The sequence below is a fragment of the Sipha flava genome, unplaced genomic scaffold, assembly GCF_003268045.1.
Source record: "Sipha flava isolate LNK unplaced genomic scaffold, YSA_version1 249_pilon_pilon, whole genome shotgun sequence".
NCBI lineage: Eukaryota > Metazoa > Arthropoda > Insecta > Hemiptera > Aphididae > Sipha > Sipha flava.
In genome coordinates, this window is record NW_020272898.1 from 1292761 (window position 1) to 1318100 (window position 25340).

A 25340-nucleotide genomic window follows, 5' to 3' on the forward strand; every position below is an offset into this window, starting at 1 on the left:
AATTTGGTCCATTTTTGTAGAAAATAAATATAAATAAAATAAAAAGTAAAAGTAATCAAAGTAAAATAAAAATAAATAAAAATTAAAAGTAATCAAAATTTTTGTTCAAAACAGTATAACCTATTATTGTTTTTCCCAATTTGAAAATGGACATTTTATAATTTTTATCAATATAAATTATATAATTGGAATAGGTAATTTTCGATTTAGTCAATTGGTACTGCTTTTTCAAATTTCGGACCTTATCGTTTTTTAGGTCCTTATCATTTTTCGGACAATTGCCAAACACTCCTACTGCCGCGTATACGCAACAACAGTCCGTTTCTCATGTGAGCTACTGTCGCGTATACGCTTTTGCTCTATTATAAATAAAGGTGTAATTACTACATTAACAAAATATGAAGTGCTATCTAGGGAAGAAAGTAACAAGCCAATTGAAAAAAAAAAAAATTATTTCCGTTCAATTCCAAATATGTTATGAATGAATTTATACTTTGTGAATACCTTAGATCATATACAATGAATAGAATCATTGCATATCACACCTATAGAATGAGTTGAAATCTTAGATCATATACAATATTGTATATGATCTAAGGTTGAAATCAACATAACTCTAGGACCGGTGACATCTGCACATGCACGCATGCTTATCAAATGTCAATCTGTTTTTCGGCTTAAAATTGAATTTAGGCATCACTAATTCTTAATTTACGAAATATTGTTATTGATCATAATTTTGACGTAGCAAATACAATATAATTAATTATATTATTATAATAATGCAATTAGAAACTTTACAAACACTTATACTTTATAGTTAATCGTTATCTTGTTCAATAATCAATTAATATTTGCGCCAAAAATGAATGATAAGATGCCACGCGCATGCGCATATCACTGCGGTCCTACTGTTATGTTGGCTTCACAAATTATTTGTATGACCCATCCATTGTATATGATAATAATTTTTGTTGTTTTTAACGGTTATCTACAAATAAAATTGTTCTTACATCTAGATAAATCTTTACTGTTTTTCCTAAGAAAAAAAGGAATATTATAAATAATAAATATTATACGTATACGGTAATATTTGAACGGTTTATATGGATATGCATAAGTTTTGAGAACCACTGGTTTAGGATAGTAAAAATTGAATAAAGGTCCCCACACACTGCCGCTGTGGCGGTAGCGATTTTTAACAAGTACAAACAATATATTTATATATTACATACAATTATTGTTTAGTTAATTAATTCCTATGTCATTGATAAATTGATGATTTATCCGGTGTATACTAGTTGTGGTCAAAATCAAAAATTACGGTTAGAATTTCGGTCACCCAACAAAAAGGTTACATACTAGTTGCTGTCACTCAAAATATATTCCTAGTATATATAGTATATACGATGCTATTTTATTTACAATAAAGTTTCAAAATTGTCCTTTCCATTTTATAAACAGACTTAGGACTGTTACACTATTTTTATTGTGTAGGTTTGAAATCCCTGAAGTAATTGTGAAAAGTCATGCGGCAACTTCGGGTGAACATTCATTCTTGCAGTGTGTATATTTTTTCTAATCAATGTAACGCCATTTGACCTCAGTACACTGATTACTGTATTTGACATCTCAGAATAAAAAATTTTGGAGGGACGCTCGCCCAGCTACTCCACTGCTTTACGTTTAACACTGTAACTAACCTTTTGCCGTACCATTGATTGGTGATCATCTATTTCGTTATTATACTACTATTGCAGAGGCGTATACAAGGGGGGATGTAGGGGACAGATCCCCCCATAAGTCTTTTAAAAATTATATAAAATAGTATTCTTAATATAAGGATATTATATGGAAACAAAAAAATATTTTCAAGGATTTATTGTAAATTATTATTTTGACACATTCAATATATATATATTTTATAATTTATTATTTAAATGTGCAAGTCCTTTGGTTTAGGAATTTTTCTTCCGTAATAATTTGTTTGAAATTGATCCCCCCCCCCCATACAAAAGTTATATGTGCGCCACTGTACAATTTTATTTATTTTATTTACAAACTTTACAGATAAGTAATAGGTATATGACCGCAACTGTTATATGTCCTTATTTCAAAAATCATCTCTGACCGCAACTCGAATGCAGCCGATTTATCTATATAGTACGTTAGTAGGTACTATATTAAGTACTTATACTATTGTACATATCATATTCATTATATATATAAATATATATAATATTGTATTGATTATTTTTAATTAAGTTAAATAGCATATTAAACTATAACTTGAATAGTTTCTAGGAAATAATCGGTCTAGACTAACATACACTTTGTAGCTATTTATGTCATTTGATGAAATTGAAAATTTCGAAAAATGGAAAATCTTGTTTACCAGCTGTTTTCCGGGAAAACCGTGAGAGAAAAGACGAAAGTTTTAAGACATAAAATTGATCCCATAGCTACTTTGTATGCTTTCGATTTTTCGAAAAACTGTTATTAAAGATTTTTAAACCATCGTAAAATAATCAAACATTGTTGATAACAATGGTATTTACTTGGTTATAATTTTAAAAATAATTGAATTATTGGAAATAAATAGACCTCATCAAATATTATTTTATGATTTCATCTACAATTTGATATATTAATAGTTAGTCATTGTTATTGTATCATGACATTAGATTATCAAACATTTTAATAATCCAGGGTAATATCCAATTTTATATAAAATAATTTAACTATAAGTACACTTTTACAAATATATTTAATTAATTAACATTTTTGTTAACAGTTTATAATTCAACCAGTTATGAAATTGAAATAAGAAATAGTAAATCGAAAAAAATAGTGACCACATCCTGGATCTCTGTGTCAGTTATTATGGGCTGGACGGGAAATAGCACACATACACAGAATCAATAAGGAATTATAATATTTTATTATGGTTTTTCATATACACACACACACACACACACACACTTACGTCCCTCGGGTATATAAGGGACCTAGAAACAAAGGCAAATCAGACAAGTTCTGATTATATGACACGAGCACCTTCACGCTAGTGTATGTTATGGTTTGGACTATTTCTCAACAATTATAAATATTAGAACTTAGAATTTTAACAGCTAATTTAATTTATTGTGCTTAGAATAATTTTTAACAGTTTTAATAAATTAACTAATCATAAAGAGTATTAATAATTAATAATTATTATTTCAACATTATACTTACATCCAAGTGACTAAGTGAGTAACTAAAATATGATCAAACGGCTGGTACGCAACACTTCATTAAAATTAGTTTATAACACAATTTTTTAAAATAATATAAAATAAGTTTCTCAATAATCCCATACATCTAGGGGAACCCTAAGGTTCCGCGGAGCACACTTTGGGAAACGCTGGTTTAGTGTTTTACTTTGTTCTTTGATTCTTAATACCTCATATGTTGTAGTGTTCTGGTTTCTTTTTTTAATTCTTCTAAATAATGTGCTTACAATCATAAGATTTGTATAAATACCTAAATACCTATATAAAGTCTATCATTTTTTCTTTCCCTTATACCTAATGGAATAATAAATGCAATGTACAGTACAGGATATGAACTTATTTTAAATTGGAAACTGTTTAGACCTTTGATGACATTTATTACCTAATTAAATATTTAAATATATAATCTATTATAAATTTATAACAATAAAGTTGAATGTAACATATAAGAATAAGGTGTATTTTACTATTGTATGGACATTACATTTTAAATATATTAACTATTCTCTCATTCCTTCTAGCCAAGGGTTAGTCAATAAATTGCAGGCTTCATCATAGGCGCATATTGGAGGCCTATTCCCCCCCCCCCCATCACAAAATAAATCCCAAGGTGTTCACATTTTGATTTTCAATGAAAATATGGGTAAAATTAATATAAATTATACAGTTTAATTTAAAAAAAAAAATTGGTAACAGATGAAATAATTAACATTAATGTTCTATGTTATGATAGTCAGATAGGTACTAGTCAAAAGCTATGGCAGACCGGGGTGCCAAACTAAAAATTATTTTTATTTAATTTATCTTTTAATACGCATTAACAATCTACAATTTTATAAGTTAACTTTATTACAACATTATATAATCAGGTAATAAAGTTTAAAGTTATAATACAAAATACCTACTATAAATTTATTTAAACTTATTAAAAAACTTAATTTTAATACCACTGAAACTAGGTAAGGAGGGGATTAAAGGCGCCAAAACATCTTAGATCATGTTATATCCTTATCTATTTTTTAATCAGTAATACGATAAAAGATAGTAGAATATAACATATTTTAGGAGTGTCGACTAAAATACTGTCGACTCAAATACGATTTGGACAAAATAACAAATTTGTGTATATTGTATATGATTTAATTTTACTTAATAAATGATCCTGCATGGAAGTTCAGCAATGTGAAAACGATTCGGTCCCCATGTAGTGATAACTTATAAAAAAAAAAAAAGGTACCAAAGTAGATTATATATTCAATATTCACAACATCACATATTATGTGTACTGGATATAATGGTTTCACAATTTCAAAATAGTTTATTAATTATTTGAATTTAATAATTGTATTTGAAAAATGTTATTAAGATCTGATCATTTTTACTATTCTACATATTTTTCATACAAATAACACATCTCCGTAAAACCTATACATTCGTTGTGCTCAGAATATAAAACAAATTAATCAATTAAGTTAGTAAACTAGTAATTAAGTAATTAAGAATTAAACAATTAGTGTAGGAAAAAAACTTCACAAGAAAACACAATAAAATAAACTTAAAACTTCAAGTAAAAAGATTAAAATAGATTCAAAACTCAAATTTCAAAAATAAATAAGTCATTGATATTTTCGTTATTACTGTTATCATAGTTTCAGTGACTGACTATTGATTATAAATACTGTAGTATTTATAATCAATGCTATGACGTTATGGATTTTACAAAAATTAGAATATTCGTTGAATAAGTGTTCAGTGGTCATCGGGCTGACTCATAGATAAGTATACGAATAATTTATTTGTGTTATCACTTATCACAAGGTTTTCTTAGATTTGTTATCAGAGGAGTCCTGAGCGATAAGAAAAAATGCAATGTTACATTATGAATGAAATTCCTCTTACCACTTATGATTATTCCAGATGTTGACATTTGACAAATGTTTATAATGAACTATTATTAAGTGTTACGCATTTTCATGAAAAATACCACTCAAGTTATTTATTTTTATTACGTTTCAAAAGAAAAAAATGTTTTAGATTTAATTTTTACTTTTGGTTTGATTGATGATGAAATCTACTAATTATGGATAACCATTGGTATCTAAGCTTTGTTGAATAAACATTTTATTATTATATAATCATTTATTTATACAACATAATATTTCTTCATGTTGTTTAAACCATTTTAGAATTACAGAAGTTCATTGAATTGGTTAAAATGCCTGACTCTTGGGGAAGCTTCATGAACAAACCAGCTCGAGGCTGGTTACATCCGGATAATGTTATTACTAGAAGTAGTGTGTGCTACGATGTTCATGTAAATTTTTTTTGATTTTTTAAAATTTTTCTATTTTCACTAACTTATGTAGTAATTGTTGAGTAATTGATATAATTATTATATTTGGGTTATTTAAACATTTAGTATATCGGACGTTTGAAAGTAGTAACATCAATGAAAAGTTTGGATTTTGATACACGGTTTGCAGTGGCCAAGTAAGTTTTAAATATTTGTATTTTTCTTTGTATTTAAAATGTTTGAAATAAACTTAAACTTTGAACTAATTTTTTTTAGAGAATGTATAAATAAAGTGTGCGAAGCAGCTGGACTGAAAACTGCTGACAAAAAACGAAAAGTAATATATATTATTTTATATTGTTTATTGGTTAGTTTAGGTTAATGTTATTTAAACAGCAATAATTATAATATGTTTATTATAATGCTTGAATTTTATATTTAAAAAAAAAATATATTTTATTTATAAAACTTTTATTAGTAATATATTTAAATATTATCTAGGTAGATAAAAAAATTTTGAGACTTATTGGTGATCATCCAAGTATGGATTATGCTGGATCAAATGTTACATTGTCCATATCGAGCACATGTTTAACACTAAAATCAAGGGACACTCATGCAATTATTTCTACTCATGATATGCCTAGGATATCTTTTGCTTCTGGTGGTGATGCTGTATGGATTATGATTTTATGTTTACATAAAATATATACCTTTAAATAAGATTTTTGCAATTTAAAATTACCTATTTATAGGACACCATAAATTTTGTTGCGTTTGTTGCAAAAGACATAAATGATTGGCGTGCATGTTATGTATTGGAATGCGGAGAAGGTGAATCAGCACAAGATGTGATAACAACTATTGGTCAAGCTTTTGATTTACGTTTTAAGCAGTTTTTAACAAAACCTGCTCCAGTTTTAAATTCTAACACACGAGATGAGCGAGAATATTATAATGATCTACCTGGAAAGTCTCCTCCAGAATCTGGTCCTCCTCCTGTACCACCTCTTCCTTTGTATCATGATCATCGTAAAAGAGGTAATTTTATAAAAAAAATTTTTAAAGCAATATTGAGTAATACACTGCATAATTTATAATTTTAGAGAGACTAGTTTCAAATAATCTTATTGATTTAAATTGTGAAGCACCTCCACCACCTGCACCACATCCTGCTCATAATTATGTTAATGATTTTGTAATTGGGAATAAAAATCATAATTCACAAACTCGCGATGTATTTGATATGCGTACGTTATTAATTTAAATATTTTGAATTTTTGAAACATTTACAAATACAATAATTATTATTATATTTTAATGTGATATCATATAATTTTAATAGAACCATTTGTGGATCATGATCTTGTACCTGTAATGACACCACTATTACAAGATGAAATTTGGTTTCATGGTAATATCACTAGACAACATGCTGAAGCCTTATTGAAACATGTAAGTTTAATATAATTTACTTTTATTGGGAAAATACAATTTTCAACATTTGATGGGAATTTATTTTTAACCAAAAATATAATAAAGGATTGCTTTTACAATTTATCTTTTAATTTCCTAGTTACCATTGTTTTGAGAATTTTATAAATTAATAATTTGATACTCATAACAGTAGAGCATTTTACATTTTCAAGGTCAAAATTAATTGGAGTATTTTTATGATATTAAGTAAATATATTAACTATAAAAAAAATATAATGTTTGAAATGCGTACCTAATAATAATCAGTGGTGAAACAAAGGGTTTGGGAGTAGTGACTCACAGAAAAAATGTTCTTAGCTTAACTTTATCCCATTTTACCTTCTAAATACCTGAAATTAATTTTTGCAAATATATGAACCTTATAACCAAATAAAACTTGGTTACATCACTGATAGTAATTATTAAAAAATGTTTTTTTTTCAAATACTACTTAATGTTATGCTACTGTTCCAAAATGTTGGTGGCATTATTCTTTAAATTTAGTTAAAATCGAATAAAATCTTTATAAATCTTAATATTAGACATATTAAATATGTTCAAACTAATTACCAGCATATTGATATTTTATTGATAGTATATTATTGCATTTTCAAAATACTATTTTAGTAGGTTTTATATACTGGTAATATTATTCCATTGTTTTCTGAACATTGTTTTATTTATATTTTTGGGTATCAGTTCATATTTAAAAAAAAAAAACAAATTCTTAATTTTAGAGTAATTTTATTTTAAATCATTCCTATAATATATATTATACTATCAAAACCATTTGCATTTAGACCCATTAATTTACTACCTTTTTGTCTGTTTGTTAGAAATAGTATAAATAATAAAATTTAATTTATATTTAATTCATTAGACTGTATAAATATGAAATTAATTACATATTAATTTGATTGATACTTTCTTTTTTATTCAATGTAACTAATTATAAAACATAAATACTTACATTTATAACATTTTTAATCTATTTTGTATACTTAGGATGGGGATTTTCTAGTAAGAGAATCTCAAGGGTCTCCTGGACAATATGTATTAACTGGTCTTCAGGGAGATGTCAAGAAACATTTACTTTTAATTGATCCAGAAGGTGCTGTTAGAACTAAAGACCGTATGTTTGAGAGTGTCAGTCATTTGGTTAATTATCATAGTGAGAACAAATTGCCTATTATGTCAGCTGAAAGTGCTCTCATTTTAAGAAATCCAGTACCAAGAACTCGATTTTGATGGATTTCTTATCAGCCATTCCAACTATCTAGTTTCACAAATAGCTTTGACATTTAAATACTACATTTTATTTTATTTTTTTTTTTTGCTCTATTTACTGTAATTTCTTACATTGTATTTAATTATTTAACGATGTAGTTTAAGAATGCTATTAGTATTAACAAGTAGATGTTATGCAATTTTTGCATTAATATAATCTTGATTTTATAATTATTGGAACATAAGAAATATCAATTCACAGGCTACAATCAAGCAATTACTTTTTAAGTAAATTTTACCCTTTAAAAAAATTATAGCACAAAATAATATTTATTCTGGTAAATATTATTTTGTCAATGAATTATTTCATTTGTTTTCGTGGATTATAGATAATTTTATAAATACCAGTTCATAATTTTTTAAGACATTTTATCTTATTTAAATCTAACGCAATTTAAAATTATTTTTATGTATAAAATTATTTATTTTTTATGTTGCATTGAGTAATAGCGCATTTTTACATAACATATTTATATACTCTCATATAGTTCTACAATCAAATTAATTGGTTCATATTAAAATGTTATTGTTAATAGTTGTGATGGTTTTTTTCCTCAATGTATTTAAATGTTTGTACAGTTATATTTTCATTCGTTTAAATTTAGTTATGCATAATTTATTTTTTGTTACCAATTAATTATAATCACATATATTGTTTTATTTTTCATATATCATTTAATTGATTTTATATTAAGCTATTATAAAATCAATGTACATATATATTATTATTTATCAGTCAATCAAGCTAATATCAACAACTTTTAATATAAATTAATACAATTAAATTAACAATAAAAATACTTGAACTTAATGAGACTAAATTTAGAATAGAAACAATAGATGAAAATTGAATTTTAACACAAAAAACTTAACCTTATTATTATTTTTTTATAATTATAATTTGAAAAAATAATTTAAACTGTGTAATATTGAGTATAAACTAATATTTAGATTTTATTTCAAAAAGTAAAAATTTAAATTATTTAATTTCTAAGAAAACAATAGGTCTTAAGAAAATAAAAAATATATAAATTTATTCATTTCTTATTAAATAATTATAGTTTTATTTTCATTATTGATGAAAATATTTGGAAGTTCAATAAATAAGAACCTTTAATAGTTAAAAGTATGTACTGAACATTAATCTTCAACTTATGAATATTTTATAATATTCTCTTAACCTTAAGCAACTAACCCTATATGTTGCTTTTTTTCTATTCATTTTTTTATTTTCTTAGTGTCATAATTTTAGTAATATATCATTAATATAATTTTATCTTATGCTACTTACTTTTATTGAATGTGTTATTATTTATTATGTTATCTATTAAATATACAAGGTATTTAAAAATTTAAATAAGATCAATATTAAGATATTATTTCTGTATCAATGAATACTATAAGCATTATGTGACATATAGAGCTATAAATATTAATTATTATAATTTAGTATTATGAATTATTATACCAAATAATAAATACACATATTTTAGTTACATTATTAACCTTATTATACTTTTATGTATTATTTCATTCTTAATCAAGGATTAAATAAAATATATATTATATATTTATACAGTATTTTTGATAATAAATTAACTACAATATCAAGTGAAGTAGTTATACTAATAATGTCTCCTATATACATATATATATATTATGATACTTTCTTTATTTTGATAAATAGTATATTAAACTAATAAATTAACCTGATTTTTAAATGAAACTAAATAATTAAATATTGTTACATTATTCTAAAAACTTTTTAAAAAACAGATGAAATGGAGATAAAAAAAAAGAAAAATTTTGTCGTGCCAAAATAGTTATATTTATTTTATTATGAGTAATATCAAATGTAATATATGTTAGAAAAATATGTGTGCCAGACTACATAATTTTCAAAAACAACGAATCTTAATAATTAAAAGTATTAATATCTTAAATCATACAACATAAATATATAAAATACATTTAGTATAATTAAAAAAATATAAATTACTTAAAGACTAGTAAAATACACTACTTAGGAAATTATATAAATAAATACAAGTATTTCCAAAATAACTGATATCTTGCAATTATATATTATGAAAGAGTTTCTCCTTTCGTAACCTAAAAAATATATATATATACATATAAAAGTTAAAACAATAACTAAACTAAATATTAAATGTATAAATTGTTATCTTACAGTCTCAATGTAATAAATTAAATTAAATATTAATTAAATAATATATAAGTTCTTACTCTTGCTTCTAAGTATTCAATTCTTCTTTCAAGTGTAGTAAGTTTTTCGTTTAAAATGGCTAATCTGGATCGGCATGACATATCTAAAAAAAAATAAAAATAAATACTGTACTTGAAATCATAAGTAATTATTAATTCATTCTATAATTAGTAACTTTGAATGAAGTATATTGTTAAATTATAGTTATAATTTCATATTTCCTAATATTTATTTATTGAAATGATCTTTTGGTCTTGGTTATTACAAATGTGTAGTAAGTAGATCTATGTATATGATTACTATATACACTACTACCCCAAGAGAAGACATGGATATAATGAAGTCTTAGAGGTCCTAATTTATAATTGGATAACAGCTTAGGGAATGTTGGCCAAATGGGACCATACATTATTTTTACAGTGCCATGAATTGAACAGATGGCAAAAATATTATGTGTATGTTGTTATCTAAGTAATCACATCATGTAATTTCAATATCTATCATTATAATTATTTGAACAAATTATTTTTATGGCAAAACAAAGAATAGAAAAATGAGATACAATTAACAACACAAAATAAGTAAATTAACTAAAAATATTATGTAATACCAACAAATAATTTTACCTAATAATAATTAGTTAAGCCATATAAATAATGTAGTTTAGGTTTTGCGCTTTAATCTTTCCTTTTGATCAATCTTTATGGATGGTCCAGATTTATCTTTTGCAGCTAATTCTTCATCAATTAATAGTTCAAAATTTCCCATTGCTTCACGTGATGGGCATTTATTCCAACGTACATCTGGAATCCCACTTGGGGGTAGAACCACACTTAACATGTTGTCAATTAGCTTATACTTTAAAATACGATCATTTACTGTAGTAGATGTTAAAGAAGGAGATGCATTTACTTCTATTAGCCAGGGTTTTAAATTATCATCAATTATAATATCATATCCATAGCACTCAAAACAATGTCTATCATTAGACATTATATAACTAACAGATTTTAAAGAATGAACAATCAACCATACAATGTTATCGAAAAGAGCTTCAGTGACTGTCTTTCCTCTTGTGCTTTCCAGAAACAATCTCAAATTTTGAATACTTAATTTACCACCATGTATACTGTTGTATTCATCACCTTGTTTTTGTAAAGAAACATTTGTCAAATGAATCAATAAGTTTTCAATCTCTCCAACACTTGTATTATATTTCACGGTACAAAATCGACAAAAGCCTGATTTAAATAAGTATGCTTTTAATGGACGAAATGATGTGACTAAAACATATAATCTTAAATCAAATTTTTTACCATCAATCAGTAAAGGGTTATCTATGTATTTTGAAATAACATACGATTCCTTAATAGCGGATGTATTAAAATTTTTGCCTTCTCTAGACCATTTCTTCAATTTTGATAGTTTATTGATAAGAAATATTCCAGTTCCTTGAGATTTCCCAACGGGTTTCATGATCCATGTACTAGGGCCAACTTTGCGGTATTCTTCTACAAACAAATTATAATCTGCAGGCAACACAAATGTAACTGGAATAAAATCTAAATACAAATATTTTCCATCTAAACGCTTGGCTAATGGACTTCCTTCTCTTTCAAGTTCACGTCTGTAACGTTTAATATTTTTTACCAGCATATCTTTGCGACTAAGTTCGTAATGATTAGGAAAATGATTAATCATTTGATTATCATGCATTCGATAGCCACTATCAATACTAAATAAACTACGACATGTTTGTATACCAGCCCAATAAAAGTTCCAATCATCATCAGGGCCAACGTGTACCCAGCCTCGTTTTTCAAAATTACTTAAAACAACTGATCTATCGACATCTGTACAATAAGTAACTTTCATGTTTATGACAAAAATTGAAGTTAAATGAAAACTAAAAGTTAGGGTAAGATTCACAATAAAAAGTGAAATTTGATCAAACATTTTAAAAAGTGTGACCATGGTAACAAGAAAGTTGAAAATAGAAGGTAATCATGGAAGGTGTATTCAAAGTGAATGAGGTAAACCACTCTTGAATTTTTTTTATTAGTTACATAATTAATTTTAAACTATATATGTTTTGTTAAAATACAAGAAGATTAAACTAAAAATATTAATAAAAATTTGAATGAATTTAATATAACCGAGTGCAAAGCAAAGCAATAAAAACATAACTTCATGAGATTTAAAATAATATTAATTATTTTAGAGCTCAGAATTAGATTGTCAAACTAATCTTTTTAAATGCACTTATATTACATTTATTATATAATAATATTATTATATTGACTACAATAAAAAGTCACAAATTAGAAGAATTCATGAAAATAGTAAAGTAATTAATAGCAATGTAAAATTATTGTATTATAGTGTTGGTTAGTCTATTGTCAGTATTAAGTAATTATAAATATATAAATAAATAGTTTATATATATAAAAAAAAAAAATTAAATAAGTGCTTAGCCTAGAATATTACTATATTTGTAAAGTAGAACTGATTATAAATTAAAATTGTATTATAAGCTATAATAGTAATTCAATAAAATTAGAACTATTGACTTATTGTATAATTATTTAGCTGTGGTTCATGCTAGATAAAAATATAATATTTATATTTTATGATCAACTAAAATAAAATAAAATATTGATAAATGCTAAAATGTAATGAAGTAATTTGAAAATGTAGCATGAGTCAGATAAAAAAAGTAAGCGATCTGCCAGCTGTCCATCACTATAGTAGATTATGATGGCTGAAATATTGAAAATTACTGACAATGATAATAACATATAAAAACAATTATATTATTTAAAGTCTTTAGAACGGATTCAAGAACAGAGTGAAAATAGTTTAATGCGATAATGTGCAATACTAAGGGACCATATTATACAACTATATTATATAAGAAACTAATATTTGGTTCATAGAGTACAACATCCACATTAAAATATTTTGAGATAGGTAGTACTGAAAAATATTTTCATCAAGAAACTCGCCTGTATCAAATCAGGTTTAACTAAAACAATTCATTAGAACAAAATGTATAATACACTTACATTACAGTAAATGAAAAAAAGATTAATTCGAAGAAAAACGAATAAATTATCATCGATTCAATAGTGAATTTATATAAATTTAAATAAAGCACTCACCAAACGAGTTGAGGAAATCGGTGATTTTTTTTATGCTGCCGGTGATCACCTCGATGTACTCACGGTTTGCCCAGTCTTGTTGGATCTGTTTCTGGACGCCTTCCTTTGGGCCTCCCATGGTTGTTTCTGAACAAGATGTCACGACGAACGGCCGAGTGAATCACGTTTCACGGTTATCGACAGTGACAACCGCACAAAATCTTAAACGCGTCACTAAAAAATTACGACGCGGACGTACTAGAAAATAACAACGTATAGTGTAATGAACTAATCGACTTCCCGGGAGGGCGCGTGTGGTTATTATCAGAGCATATCAAGTTATTCAGCCGCAATGTGGCGCTCATATCATCACCACCTAAAAACAACAGTCTGAAAACAGAAATTGAAGTCTGTGGCGGTATCACGCGGGCAAGTAGAGACGATTATCTAATCACAATACACAGTATGTGCCATAAAGTAATACTCTATGGTATATGCATTTCACAAAATTTTTCAGGAGAACCAGATTAGTGAAGTTGCTCCCACTTCGAATAGATGGCGTTTATTTATATATTATAATTTTTTGTGTTTATCCATGTATCAGTTATTATAATATTTTAACAGTTTATTAAATAATGCTTATTATTATGATCATGGCGTCACTAAAGTCCAAATGATGGGGTAGCAAAGTTTATTTTTAGAAAGTTAAAAATACATTTTTAAAGGTTTAACATGATAACTGGCTAACTCTTCTTCATAAATCTTGGTATGGTGTATACCAGGGCCAGCGTTACCTTTTCGAGGTCCTAGGCAAAACTTAAATTTAAGCCCATATTAAAGGCGATAACATGTTATATTTACGATATTGGGTAATGATTGATTAAATTTAAGAAATGTAAAACAACAAATTTTCTGTAGGTTTGTTCTAACACGCGGTCAAACTATCATAGAACTGGTGGAAGCATGCACAGTACATTTTTTGCTTTCCAACACACCCTAAACGCAAACTCAAACTGTCAGACCCTTGTTCCAACACGTTATTAGACCAGTTTTAGGATTGGTTGTGGACAATCAAAACAGTCCGCTGATTCCGACAGGGACTAAAGGAGCATATAAAGTGTTGGAAAATAATTTTACGGAAAAAAAGTTCCGAAAATAAATAACTGGAAAAATATTTGATTGAAAATAATTTAATAGAAATATAATTGTAATTGAATTTAAATTAAATGATAATAGTTTCATAGTAAATAAAAGTAAGGAAAAAAATTGGATTACTAATCTTATGGAAAATAATTGGTTGGAAAATTTTAATGGATGAATCATAAAATTCAAGAACGCTTTAAAATATAAAACTAAAGATGGGGAAACCTAATACCGTAACCTAAAATTGTGGATGTATAAAATATGGAACGCTAAAAGTGCGGAAATCCAATATATTAGAAAACTAAAAATACTAGAATTCAATTTTTCATCAGATTGATTTTTTTTCAAATTGAACAAAAAGCTATGTAATAAAGTTAATACATTTTAATTTAATTTCAAATTTATATACAATTATTATTGTGTTAGAGTATGACTACTGATAAGTAGTCGTTCTCTACGTCAGCAAACTATAGTCACTAAACTTGAGGTCCTTATGTCCTATATGGTTATTTGGACCTCTCGATTGAGATCGAGCTCCATACACGGGGATGGAAATAGTTCACATTGAGGAGAGACCTCTCCAGGGTCTTGGGGGTGGTTGTATGGGTGCAGGTGATCTATAGCGTTATAGACATTCGATAAGTTGAAGGAATTTTCATATAGTTGCCCCTAGAGTGCCTTGATAGATTAGGGAAACTAATTTTTCTTCCACATAAACTTAAAAATAATTTACCGTTAATTACATATTATTGTGTTATATAGAAAAAAATGGCGATAGGGAGGCGCAAATACATTATTGCCCCTATATACGCCCTTCAATCTAAGGTACAATGATCATTTTCATTGATTTTTAGGTTTCCAATTATTTATTTTAATTGTATTTAAATTCTTTGTATAATATCTTCCATGATTTTAGGTTTTCAGTAATGTATTTTTCTATCAATTATTTTCTAACAAATCTTTTTTCCATTCAATTATATTTTTAATTTCCAAAAAAATATTTTCATAAACCTTGGTATTCTTTAATTTTATTATTTTCCATACTTTTAGAGTTCCAATCAATTTAGTTTCCAAACATTTAGCACCTCCCGGTACTAATAGTCAGAGAAACTATTATCACATTTATTACTCATGTTATCAATTTTTCGCGTTTGAATTTTCATATAACGTTTATCAACAATTTTTTTGTTTTACGACATAAACTATATATAGTATAAAATAAATATACATACTATTAATATATATATTCAAATACATATTATTAACGTCTAAACTGTGTATCTAGAACATTTAAAATAGAAGGTATGTACATATTACGAATTTTTTTTATTCTAATCGCAATTTAATTTTACTAATTTATTATCAATCTCATATCTTATCATTCAAAATCCGAAAAGCGTTCCAACAAAGCTCAGAGTCAGTGATCAATCCACATGAACGCATGCGCAGTAAATCAATCACGGATTAGTCGGCAACTAATCCCAAATTCCGCGTTGGAACAAATTTTATGTATCACGGTTTTCTTACTGTGCATGTAGTCGTTGGTGCATACATGACATACTTATAAAATATAATATTGTTATTTTGATAATTGGTTTTTTATTACACGCCACTGAATTTCTCTAGAAATCGCACTTGCTTTTCACGTTTCATTTTATGAGATTTACGTACAAAATATTTTTCAATGAAAATTTTAAGCGCGAGGCCCTGGACAAACGCCCCGTTGTACCTCCCCCTAACGCCGGCTCTGGTGTATACACTGTCTTATTGTCCGTATTGAACTTAACACGAAATATAATTATTTTGGATACAATTACAATAATAGATAGTCTATGTTCGTACACATTTGAATAATAAACTTCGAATATATTTTTAAAATCAATAACTATTTTTGGGTAGCAAAAAAATACCCTTGCTACCTCGACAAATTTCTGGGGTAGCAGAGATACCCCTTAGTAACGCCTATGATTATGATTTGGAACATCTTTAATTTTTTCAAATTGTGTACTTATTTACAGTTAATCTTTTTCAGAAATCTTTATCAGTTTTTGATATATACTTTATGCTCAAATAGTAATTACAAAAATTCAGGGTCTATGTACTGTATTTGATTATTTCATACACCTATATTACTTTATATTATAATATGTCACTATGGTGCCTATCTGTAATTTAATATGTGTATTTGCATGCAATTTAACATATATTTTTTCGATATTATATACCTACCTAATGTAAAACATAGATATTTGATAATATATCCACATTTTTTTATTACAATTATTTAAGTGCTTTATATTTCAGAAGATGATGTTAAAATCTATATTTTTTATATAAGTTCTATTCAAATGTACACGATAAAGTTTCAACATATAATAATTTAATAACTGACACATAGATATTATTAATATTAGACAAATAATATAGCTCTCTAGCTCTAGTTCTCTCTTAAATTATAATAATAAAAAAATTGTGCTTAAGACCACACGACAGAAGTGAAAACTTCAACAAGGCTAAATTAATAATACGAAATACAAGTTTTTTTGAGTTCTATATCGATAAATTAATAACTTTTACAATGTACTTAATTATAATTGTGTATAAATTACTCCAGTGAATTTTGCTCTAAGTGGCCTTCATCTGTATCATCATACTCTAAAAATGGAACTATAGGTTTATGGTAACTGAAATATGAAATTAATATTTTTGAATGGAATGTATTTTCTAAATATCTAAAAAAAAACTCCATCAATTGTTGTTCCATATTTCGTCGTATTTTCAATCGGATCATTCGACATATTCAAATTTAATGTTGATATCAAAAAATCAAATAGAGACTTGGATGTATCTTTTGAGAAATCAACATTGAAATCTCCACTCAAAATCATTGGCAATCTATGAAAATTTTCATTGAGAAGAACAGATCCGGCTTCGATATAGATCAGTAAATTTTGATGAATGAATTGGATGATTTTATTTATATTTTGATTAGGTGAGATATAAATAGCTACCACTACAATTTCTTGTCAGATTTCAATTTTCGTTGCAATTTGTCATCAATTTGATTTTCTTCATCCATCCCGTTCATTCGGGTTAGTTCGGATTAGTGATGTTAAACTATGAAAAATATTTATCACACTATGATATTGCTACTGTGATAAAAAAAATCACAGTGAAAATAACAGTGATTGCTACTCTAACTGCTACTCTTTATTTTGCACATACCTATGGCGAATCACATGTTTACTTTACAATATCAGAATATCACAATAATCTATTGAGTTAGAATACTACTATATTTACTATTTAGTCGTGATATCAGTTAATATTTACCTAATGTAAATGTGACATAATATTAATCATTATTCATTATACCCATGAACATTGATTTTATAATATTATAAAATCAATGCCCATGAATAATGATTAATATAATAAATTAACAAATATTATATTTATAAATATCTACCTAAAATCACGAATTTGTATGTTTTAATATGTGTAATTTTAATAAATGTTATTTTATCTAAAATATATTATCTATTAATAAAAATATTACATTATATTTCAATACATGTTATAATTATTTATTATAAGTAAACCATGCTACGACTATCTACGACTCGAGCCGATTTTACCCAAATGAGCGTTACATAGCCGATTATGATTATGTTACATACCCGAGCGTGACGGTTTAGTTCAATTCAGTACCCACAAAAAGTGCTAAACGCGCCTAAAGAAGTTTTCACTTCAAAAATTAATAAATGTCCTATGCTGTACATGTAAGAACATCACTACTGTGCGAAGCGCATTCTGGCGGATGCGTTAAATCCCAACCGTTATAATTGACACAGTTTAGCGTCTTCTCTCTAGTGTTCAAAACCACAGGCTAATAAAATGTATATTGATAAGAAAGTCTCTGTGTGTAACAATTAGACACCCGTACTATCGTGTCAACTGAGATTTGCAAGAGCGTGGTGACGAGCTATAAGGAAAGAAATAAGGAAGGAAAAATATAAGAAAACAATTCCTTTTTCGCTTTTGCACAGTGGTCCGCAATGGTGTCCCGTTATCAGTCGCGAGCTCGCATCGTTATCAACCTCGACAAACCGTGGTTGTCACTTGTCAGTGATCAGTGTGACACGCATGGGAACATGACGAAATTGTATAATTCTGTATGACCTCTTTTTGCCGTTGCGTCATGATAATATTACGCACAAATAACGGCTCCGGCTCAGCAGCAGCCGTTCTGTTTCATTATTTAGTAGCAGATATGTTTAGTATATTATTAATTTGTGTGAGAACGTTGTTTTTGGTTATTCTGAAAATTAATTGTTTCCCTATATCTGCATTTATCAGAATACACATTCTCGTTGAACGAAGACAACAATTATTATATTTCAAATTAATTCGTGTCAGCTGCCGGCAGTGCCGGATTACCCATTAGGCAGAATAGGCGTCCGCCTTAGGGCCTCACTCATTTAAGGGGCCCCATAAAAACGGAAAATTATATTTTTTTTCTATTTAATACCTGTATTCAATTTACGAATTTACTGGACAAAAGTCATTATGAAATACAATATATATTGAGTTATAGGTGTTATATATAGTAATAATAATTAAATTATTTCGAAAAAAATAGAAATAATATAATAACTAATTCATTTTTCTTGCAAATATAAAAATTTAATAAATATAATTTTATTTATTAATAATAGTCGGTTATTGTTAAAGCTGTTAATTTTATTTGTTAGATAGTAATATTAAAGGTAAACGAAAAAATTATTTTGTAGGACCCAAAATTTTAATTGCCTAGGGGCCAACAAATGTTTAATCCGGCACTGGCTGCCGGTCACGTCGGCTACCGTCGCTCGCCGGGCGGACACTCATTACATGACGACGACGACGCCGCCAGTGTCGAGCGCGCCGAGGAGTATATATAGCGGACAGTTGGACAGGCTGCGTTCGCCGTACAAAAGATGGCTGTGCTGTAAACAAAAAATAAATAAATAAATGTCACGCCCCTTTTAGAGAATAATAAAAAAAAAGAAAAGAAAAAGAAGGAAAAAAATCAAATCTTTTTTTTTTTTTATTATTATCCTTCTTCGCTAATCGCTACATATATTTAACAAGTTCGGGGTGTGTTTCACGTAATTTTTTCCTCCGTGATATCGCTGTAACCACAGCCGCCTCCACCGCTGTGGTCGATTGTCGAAGTCGTCACCGTTGTCAATCTGAACACTGTCGTCGTCGTCAACCCGAACGTTGTCGCCAACCGGTGTCGTATACTGCACGGGACCACTTACCATCTCACAGAGTGTTCTTTGTCTTGTGCTGACCAGACGTCGGACACGACGACGCGCCGAACCCGAATAGAATAAATAGAAATAAGAAAAAAAATGACTGAATACAAACTGGTCGTCGTCGGTGGTAAGTACCAGTCGTGTACACTACTTCCTGCCTGTCCCTACATTACAAACATTGCAGTGGATGCGCGTGTAAGCACCACCACTTCCGTCACTACCATGGTAATCACCATTGATCCTAATCAGGATAACTAGAGTTTTGCTCCCTAATAATTTTTTTGTCTAAAATGCATATTCCTTGTCTATAATTGTGCACCCCCAGTGTGTCAACTGTTTCATGACAATAGATGAATATGTTAGTGCTGTAACTTGACTGTATGTAAATGTACAGAATGTCATATTTGGTATCCAAAATTGTTCTAGTACAAATTGTCTTAACGACTGCTACTATTTACACTTTGAATTATAATTAATTAACTGATGATTTGTAACTTGGTAGTTCCTACATTTACTCTGTAAACCTAAGTTGATTTTCAGTCATTTTTCAAATACACTTGACATTTGAGTAAGATGTGAAGTATTTTAATTTTTTATTCAGAAAGTTTTGTAAATAGTTTTTTCTTAATGTTCTGTAATTTTTTTTTCATATTGCTGTGTTACATATTTAGATAAACATCAAATCAACAAATATAGTTTCATATTTTGATTTAGCTTAATAAATATCTATGCAGTTAACTCGTTACAAAATATAATATATTATATTTTAGTGATTATTTAATATCATTGTTTCACCATTCGTTAATTATAGTCTTTGACTAATTTATTTTTGATTATTGTTTAAAAAATTAGGAATGTTTATTTGTATGTCATAATAAATTGTTCCATATAATACTATGTATCTTCAATGTATAGAAATGTATACAATGTCTGGGTTTGGTTTTATTGTTAAGTAAACAGATAATTCAAAATATTTATTTTTCGTATTAATGTAGGTTATTGTACAATTTATTATATGGTATTAACTTATACTTTGACACCAATATTGTCATACAATTTAAAGCAATTTTAAATAAATTATTGGCTCCAACACTTGTCACTGATTACGCTTATAATATATTAAGTAATTATTTATAAAAATAAATATTTACATTCTTATTAAAAACAATTTGTTATTACCAATATTAAATTAAATCATTGTTCTATATTTATTTTTTATAAAGAGTTTTTTTTTATTGTTACTAAAAATAAAATTAATTTTATTCTTATAAAACTTATGAATAAGTACACACTAACTTTATTTTTGTAATAAAATTAACTGCAGTGTTATCCATTTTTTATCATAGTACCATAAAAAATAATAATTTCTATTTTGTACCACATATATATACATAGTACATTCTGTTAAATGTATACAAATTTAGACTTTAAAGTATTTTCACAGACATTTAAATATTAGAAATTTTTATTAGCAGATGATTTTTCAGTCTTTCCCTTGTTTCTGTGTATAAGTTTCATTTTAAATTTATTTAAACTAAAAGTATTTCCAATATATTCCCTTCAGTTACATTTATAACAGTATCAATTTTTAAGGATTATACCTAATGCATTTTTTGAAATTTTATTTTGCAGCTGGCGGCGTCGGTAAAAGTGCCTTAACAATACAGTTAATACAGAACCAGTATGTTTATTTCTATTTACTAATAATATGTTTTACATTGATTATGTTTATAAATTACTAAATTATACACTTTATTTTATAGCTTTGTGGATGAGTATGATCCAACAATTGGTTAGTATTTTATTTTGAAGTAAGATTACTGAAGTATTTGAAATAACTATTAAATTTACTTTATTTAACCTGACTTGAGTTCTGTGTTTTACTCCTTAATAATACTTTAATTTTTTTCAGAGGATTCCTATCGTAAACAAGTAGTAATTGATGGAGAAACATGTCTACTCGATATTTTAGACACAGCTGGTCAAGAAGAATATAGGTAAGTTTTTAATTTTATTTAACTTTATAAACTTATAAAAAATTTAAAATTTTTAAATTTCTCACAGTGCTATGCGAGATCAATATATGAGAACCGGTGAAGGTTTTCTCCTTGTATTTGCTATTAATAATACTAAGTCATTTGAAGATATCAGTAATTACAGGGAACAAATAAAACGAGTTAAAGATGCAGAAGATGTCCCAATGGTCTGTAAGTATTTAAATTATGTCGTTTTTGTATAGTTTTAATTCGTATTTAAAAAAATTTTCAATCTTGTTTTTTAAATGGAAAAAAAAAGTAAAATAATAAATAATACATACTGAGGATTCAAATATTTACTATAAAATGTATATTTATATTTTAGTGGTAGGAAATAAGTGTGATTTACAAAGTAGAGCAATAGATGTTAAAGCAGCATCTGATTTAGCTAAACAATATGGTGTACCATTTATTGAAACATCTGCTAAAACGAGACAAGGTGTCGATGAAGCATTTTACACTTTGGTCCGAGAAATTAGGAAAGATGTAAGTAAATAATTTTTTGCCAGTGAACGTAAATTAGTAAGTGTTTTTATTTATTTGTTTTGTAGAAAGAACGAAGGTTGCGAGAAAAACGTAAACCAAATCCAAGGAAACGCAAGCATTGTTACCTCTTTTGAATATTAGTGAAACAAATGGAATTTTTTTTATTTAAATTAAAAAAAAAGGACCTAACATATGAAGTGTCCTCATCATATTTTAACTAATGCAAACACACTTTAGGCTCAGGAAAGTGTGTTTTCATCATTTATAATATCGTTCAGTTAAAAGCATGTATTGAATATATTTATTTGAATGATAAAAAAAAATAACTTTTGGAATCCCGATCAATAGAAATTAATGTTCAAAGAAAGAACATTAAACAGAGGACCCCTTTAACAAGCTGATATCTTGTTTTGAGATCCAATTTTAATATTGCTATTTTTATCATCTTATTATTAATAAATTTTAAAAAAAATATTTATAGTGTTATTCGATTATCTAAAATATTTTCCTGCCCTATTTTTATTTTCTCAAAATCGTGCTTCCAGTATTTATAGGAGCTATTGATTTGTGCATAGGCTTTACTACAATTTATTATTATTATTATTATTATTATTATTTTATAGTCAATAGGTATTTGCATTTGTTGTTAATCATCAATTAAAAAATTAAATTGATCTATCATATCTTTGATCAACCAAAGTTAACGGGTTTAACTACTTTATTTTGTTTTCTTTTTACTTAAATCATAGTATAAAATCAACGAAAACCTATATTTTATTTTTTTGTCTAATTATTTCTAGTTAACATGTATATCATTTTATAAACAAATATGTTTGGGCTATATGAAACTATGTTGTAATTCCTGTTAAAATAACTTATACTTATTTTATAGAAGATTTCTATTTGAACTCTGCCTTGTGATCAGAAGTAGCATATATATTTATATATATTATTGTTAAGTATTTATTTAATTTTTTTTCAAATTAAAATGTAATAAAAGAAAATGTATCATTGACCTGATCAGAAGTTGCAGATAACTTACAGGGGTTATAAGTATGACATCCGTGCCAAAACCTATACTCACTATTCAAGTATTTATTTCTTAAGTCTTATTTTTTATACATGTCTAATATTAATTATTCTTTATGATTGTAGTTGTTTCAATTTTATTATTTATTTATTTTTAAATTTTTTTTTTTACATTTTACAATTTTTAGTTCAATTGTTTAAAATACAGGACTAATAAATAGCAAACGAGACCTTTGGGGATTATTTTACTGCAAATGAACAAAAAAAAAAAAAAACAACTGGCATTAATTTAACTAATTCAACAAAGGCCTCATTGGACATTTATAATATTCATAATTTGACCATATTAAAGATATTGTAATTTAACGAGCTTTTCATGTTGAAGTTCATGTACGATCAAGACGTCACAAAATAATTTTTATTAGTATTTTTATTTAATTTTTTTAATTTTTGTGATCATTAAATTAGGATACAATCAGCATGTTATTACCAAAACTTATTATAATATAATGCTATCTGATAATATATTAAAAAGAAATGTGAATTTTGATTCCTTCAAATGTGTAATTAATGCATCTTATAACCTTGATATCCAATCTTTATGTCTCTTACTGTATGAATAATTAAGATATTTACAGTTAAAATATATAAGAAGTATTAGAAGAATTAAAAAAAACTTTGGATTCAATTATTAAATATATTATCAAATATATAATTATTAAACTATAAATTGTTTTTATTAGGTTTTTAAGCATTTTATTGAAATTTTAAGTTTTAAAATTATCAGTGGAGCAAATTGGTACAATATTTCGTGGGAAAGTTATAGTTCAAATATTTGAGTTTTAATAAATGATTCAATAATATAATTACTAAAAGAATATATGTTTAATAATTCAATTAGTAGATCTACTTGGATATGTTTTACAACAATACAATAAAAGATTTAATGTCCAATAAACTTGATCAATGATTGTTTTTTAATCAATGATTATAGCCTATGGTAATGGTTTCAAAACTACATCTAATCTCCATTGAGGAAGAGTTGCTAACATTTTTTTTTTTTGACCAAAGTGACAGATAAATAAAAATATTTATGATATATGTTATATACAGTAGAAGCCGCTTATTAGAAAACGGATAATTGATACAATCGCGTTATGAAAACAAAATGTACAGGGACGGACCGGCCGTATATTAGAATATTGAAAATAAATCGAATTATTCAAACATCACTTTGGTTATTTGAAAGACTTGGGCGAAGATCAGTTGACATATACACTAAATATCCGTGTGATAACCAATGTAATTTAATCTTATCTTTGCTGTCATTATGTTTATATTTTGACTATACTTTATCTTAAGTGCAGTACGTCCTATGTGATCTATAAATATAATGCTTTTTCCTGTATGAATCGTCAGTTCATCTTCGGCATGTGTACATAAAGGTAATTGGTGTTTCCAGTGGCATAACTGGGAAAAAATCTCGGGGGGCAATAAAATATATATTTATTATTACCAAAACCTTGACACCCCTCCCCTCACCAGTTAAAACATATTTTTAATGTATGTATTTTATATACTATATCTAATTGTTTGATTTTACATATGTCTAACTCATTTTATGGTTTAGATAAACATAAATTTT

General features: G+C 26.7%; 3 protein-coding genes across 3 annotated transcripts; 2 read left to right on the forward strand and 1 right to left on the reverse strand.

Moving 5' to 3' along the window:
• Positions 1-5053: 5053 nt before the first annotated feature.
• Positions 5054-8587, forward strand: LOC112684365 (SHC-transforming protein 1). The gene is made up of 9 exons (XM_025555858.1): positions 5054-5369; positions 5462-5589; positions 5695-5765; positions 5845-5905; positions 6070-6243; positions 6324-6609; positions 6675-6818; positions 6914-7023; positions 8050-8587. The coding sequence occupies exons 2-9, from the start codon at positions 5491-5493 to the stop codon at positions 8290-8292; spliced, it is 1188 nt and encodes a 395-aa protein (XP_025411643.1). The 5' UTR covers positions 5054-5369; positions 5462-5490; the 3' UTR covers positions 8293-8587.
• Positions 8588-10578: 1991 nt separating this feature from the next.
• On the reverse strand, positions 10579-12654 carry LOC112684404 (probable tubulin polyglutamylase TTLL1). The gene is made up of 2 exons (XM_025555921.1): positions 11185-12654; positions 10579-10661 (listed from the first exon to the last, which is right to left on the reverse strand). Exon 1 carries the CDS (start codon positions 12530-12532, stop codon positions 11222-11224), a length of 1311 nt encoding a protein of 436 aa, XP_025411706.1. The 5' UTR covers positions 12533-12654; the 3' UTR covers positions 10579-10661; positions 11185-11221.
• Positions 12655-19796: 7142 nt separating this feature from the next.
• On the forward strand, positions 19797-23142 carry LOC112684390 (GTPase HRas). Its single transcript, XM_025555896.1, has 7 exons — positions 19797-20271; positions 21777-21825; positions 21908-21936; positions 22057-22141; positions 22209-22351; positions 22506-22666; positions 22732-23142. The coding sequence occupies exons 1-7, from the start codon at positions 20241-20243 to the stop codon at positions 22798-22800; spliced, it is 567 nt and encodes a 188-aa protein (XP_025411681.1). The 5' UTR covers positions 19797-20240; the 3' UTR covers positions 22801-23142.
• The last annotated feature ends 2198 nt before the right edge of the window (positions 23143-25340 follow it).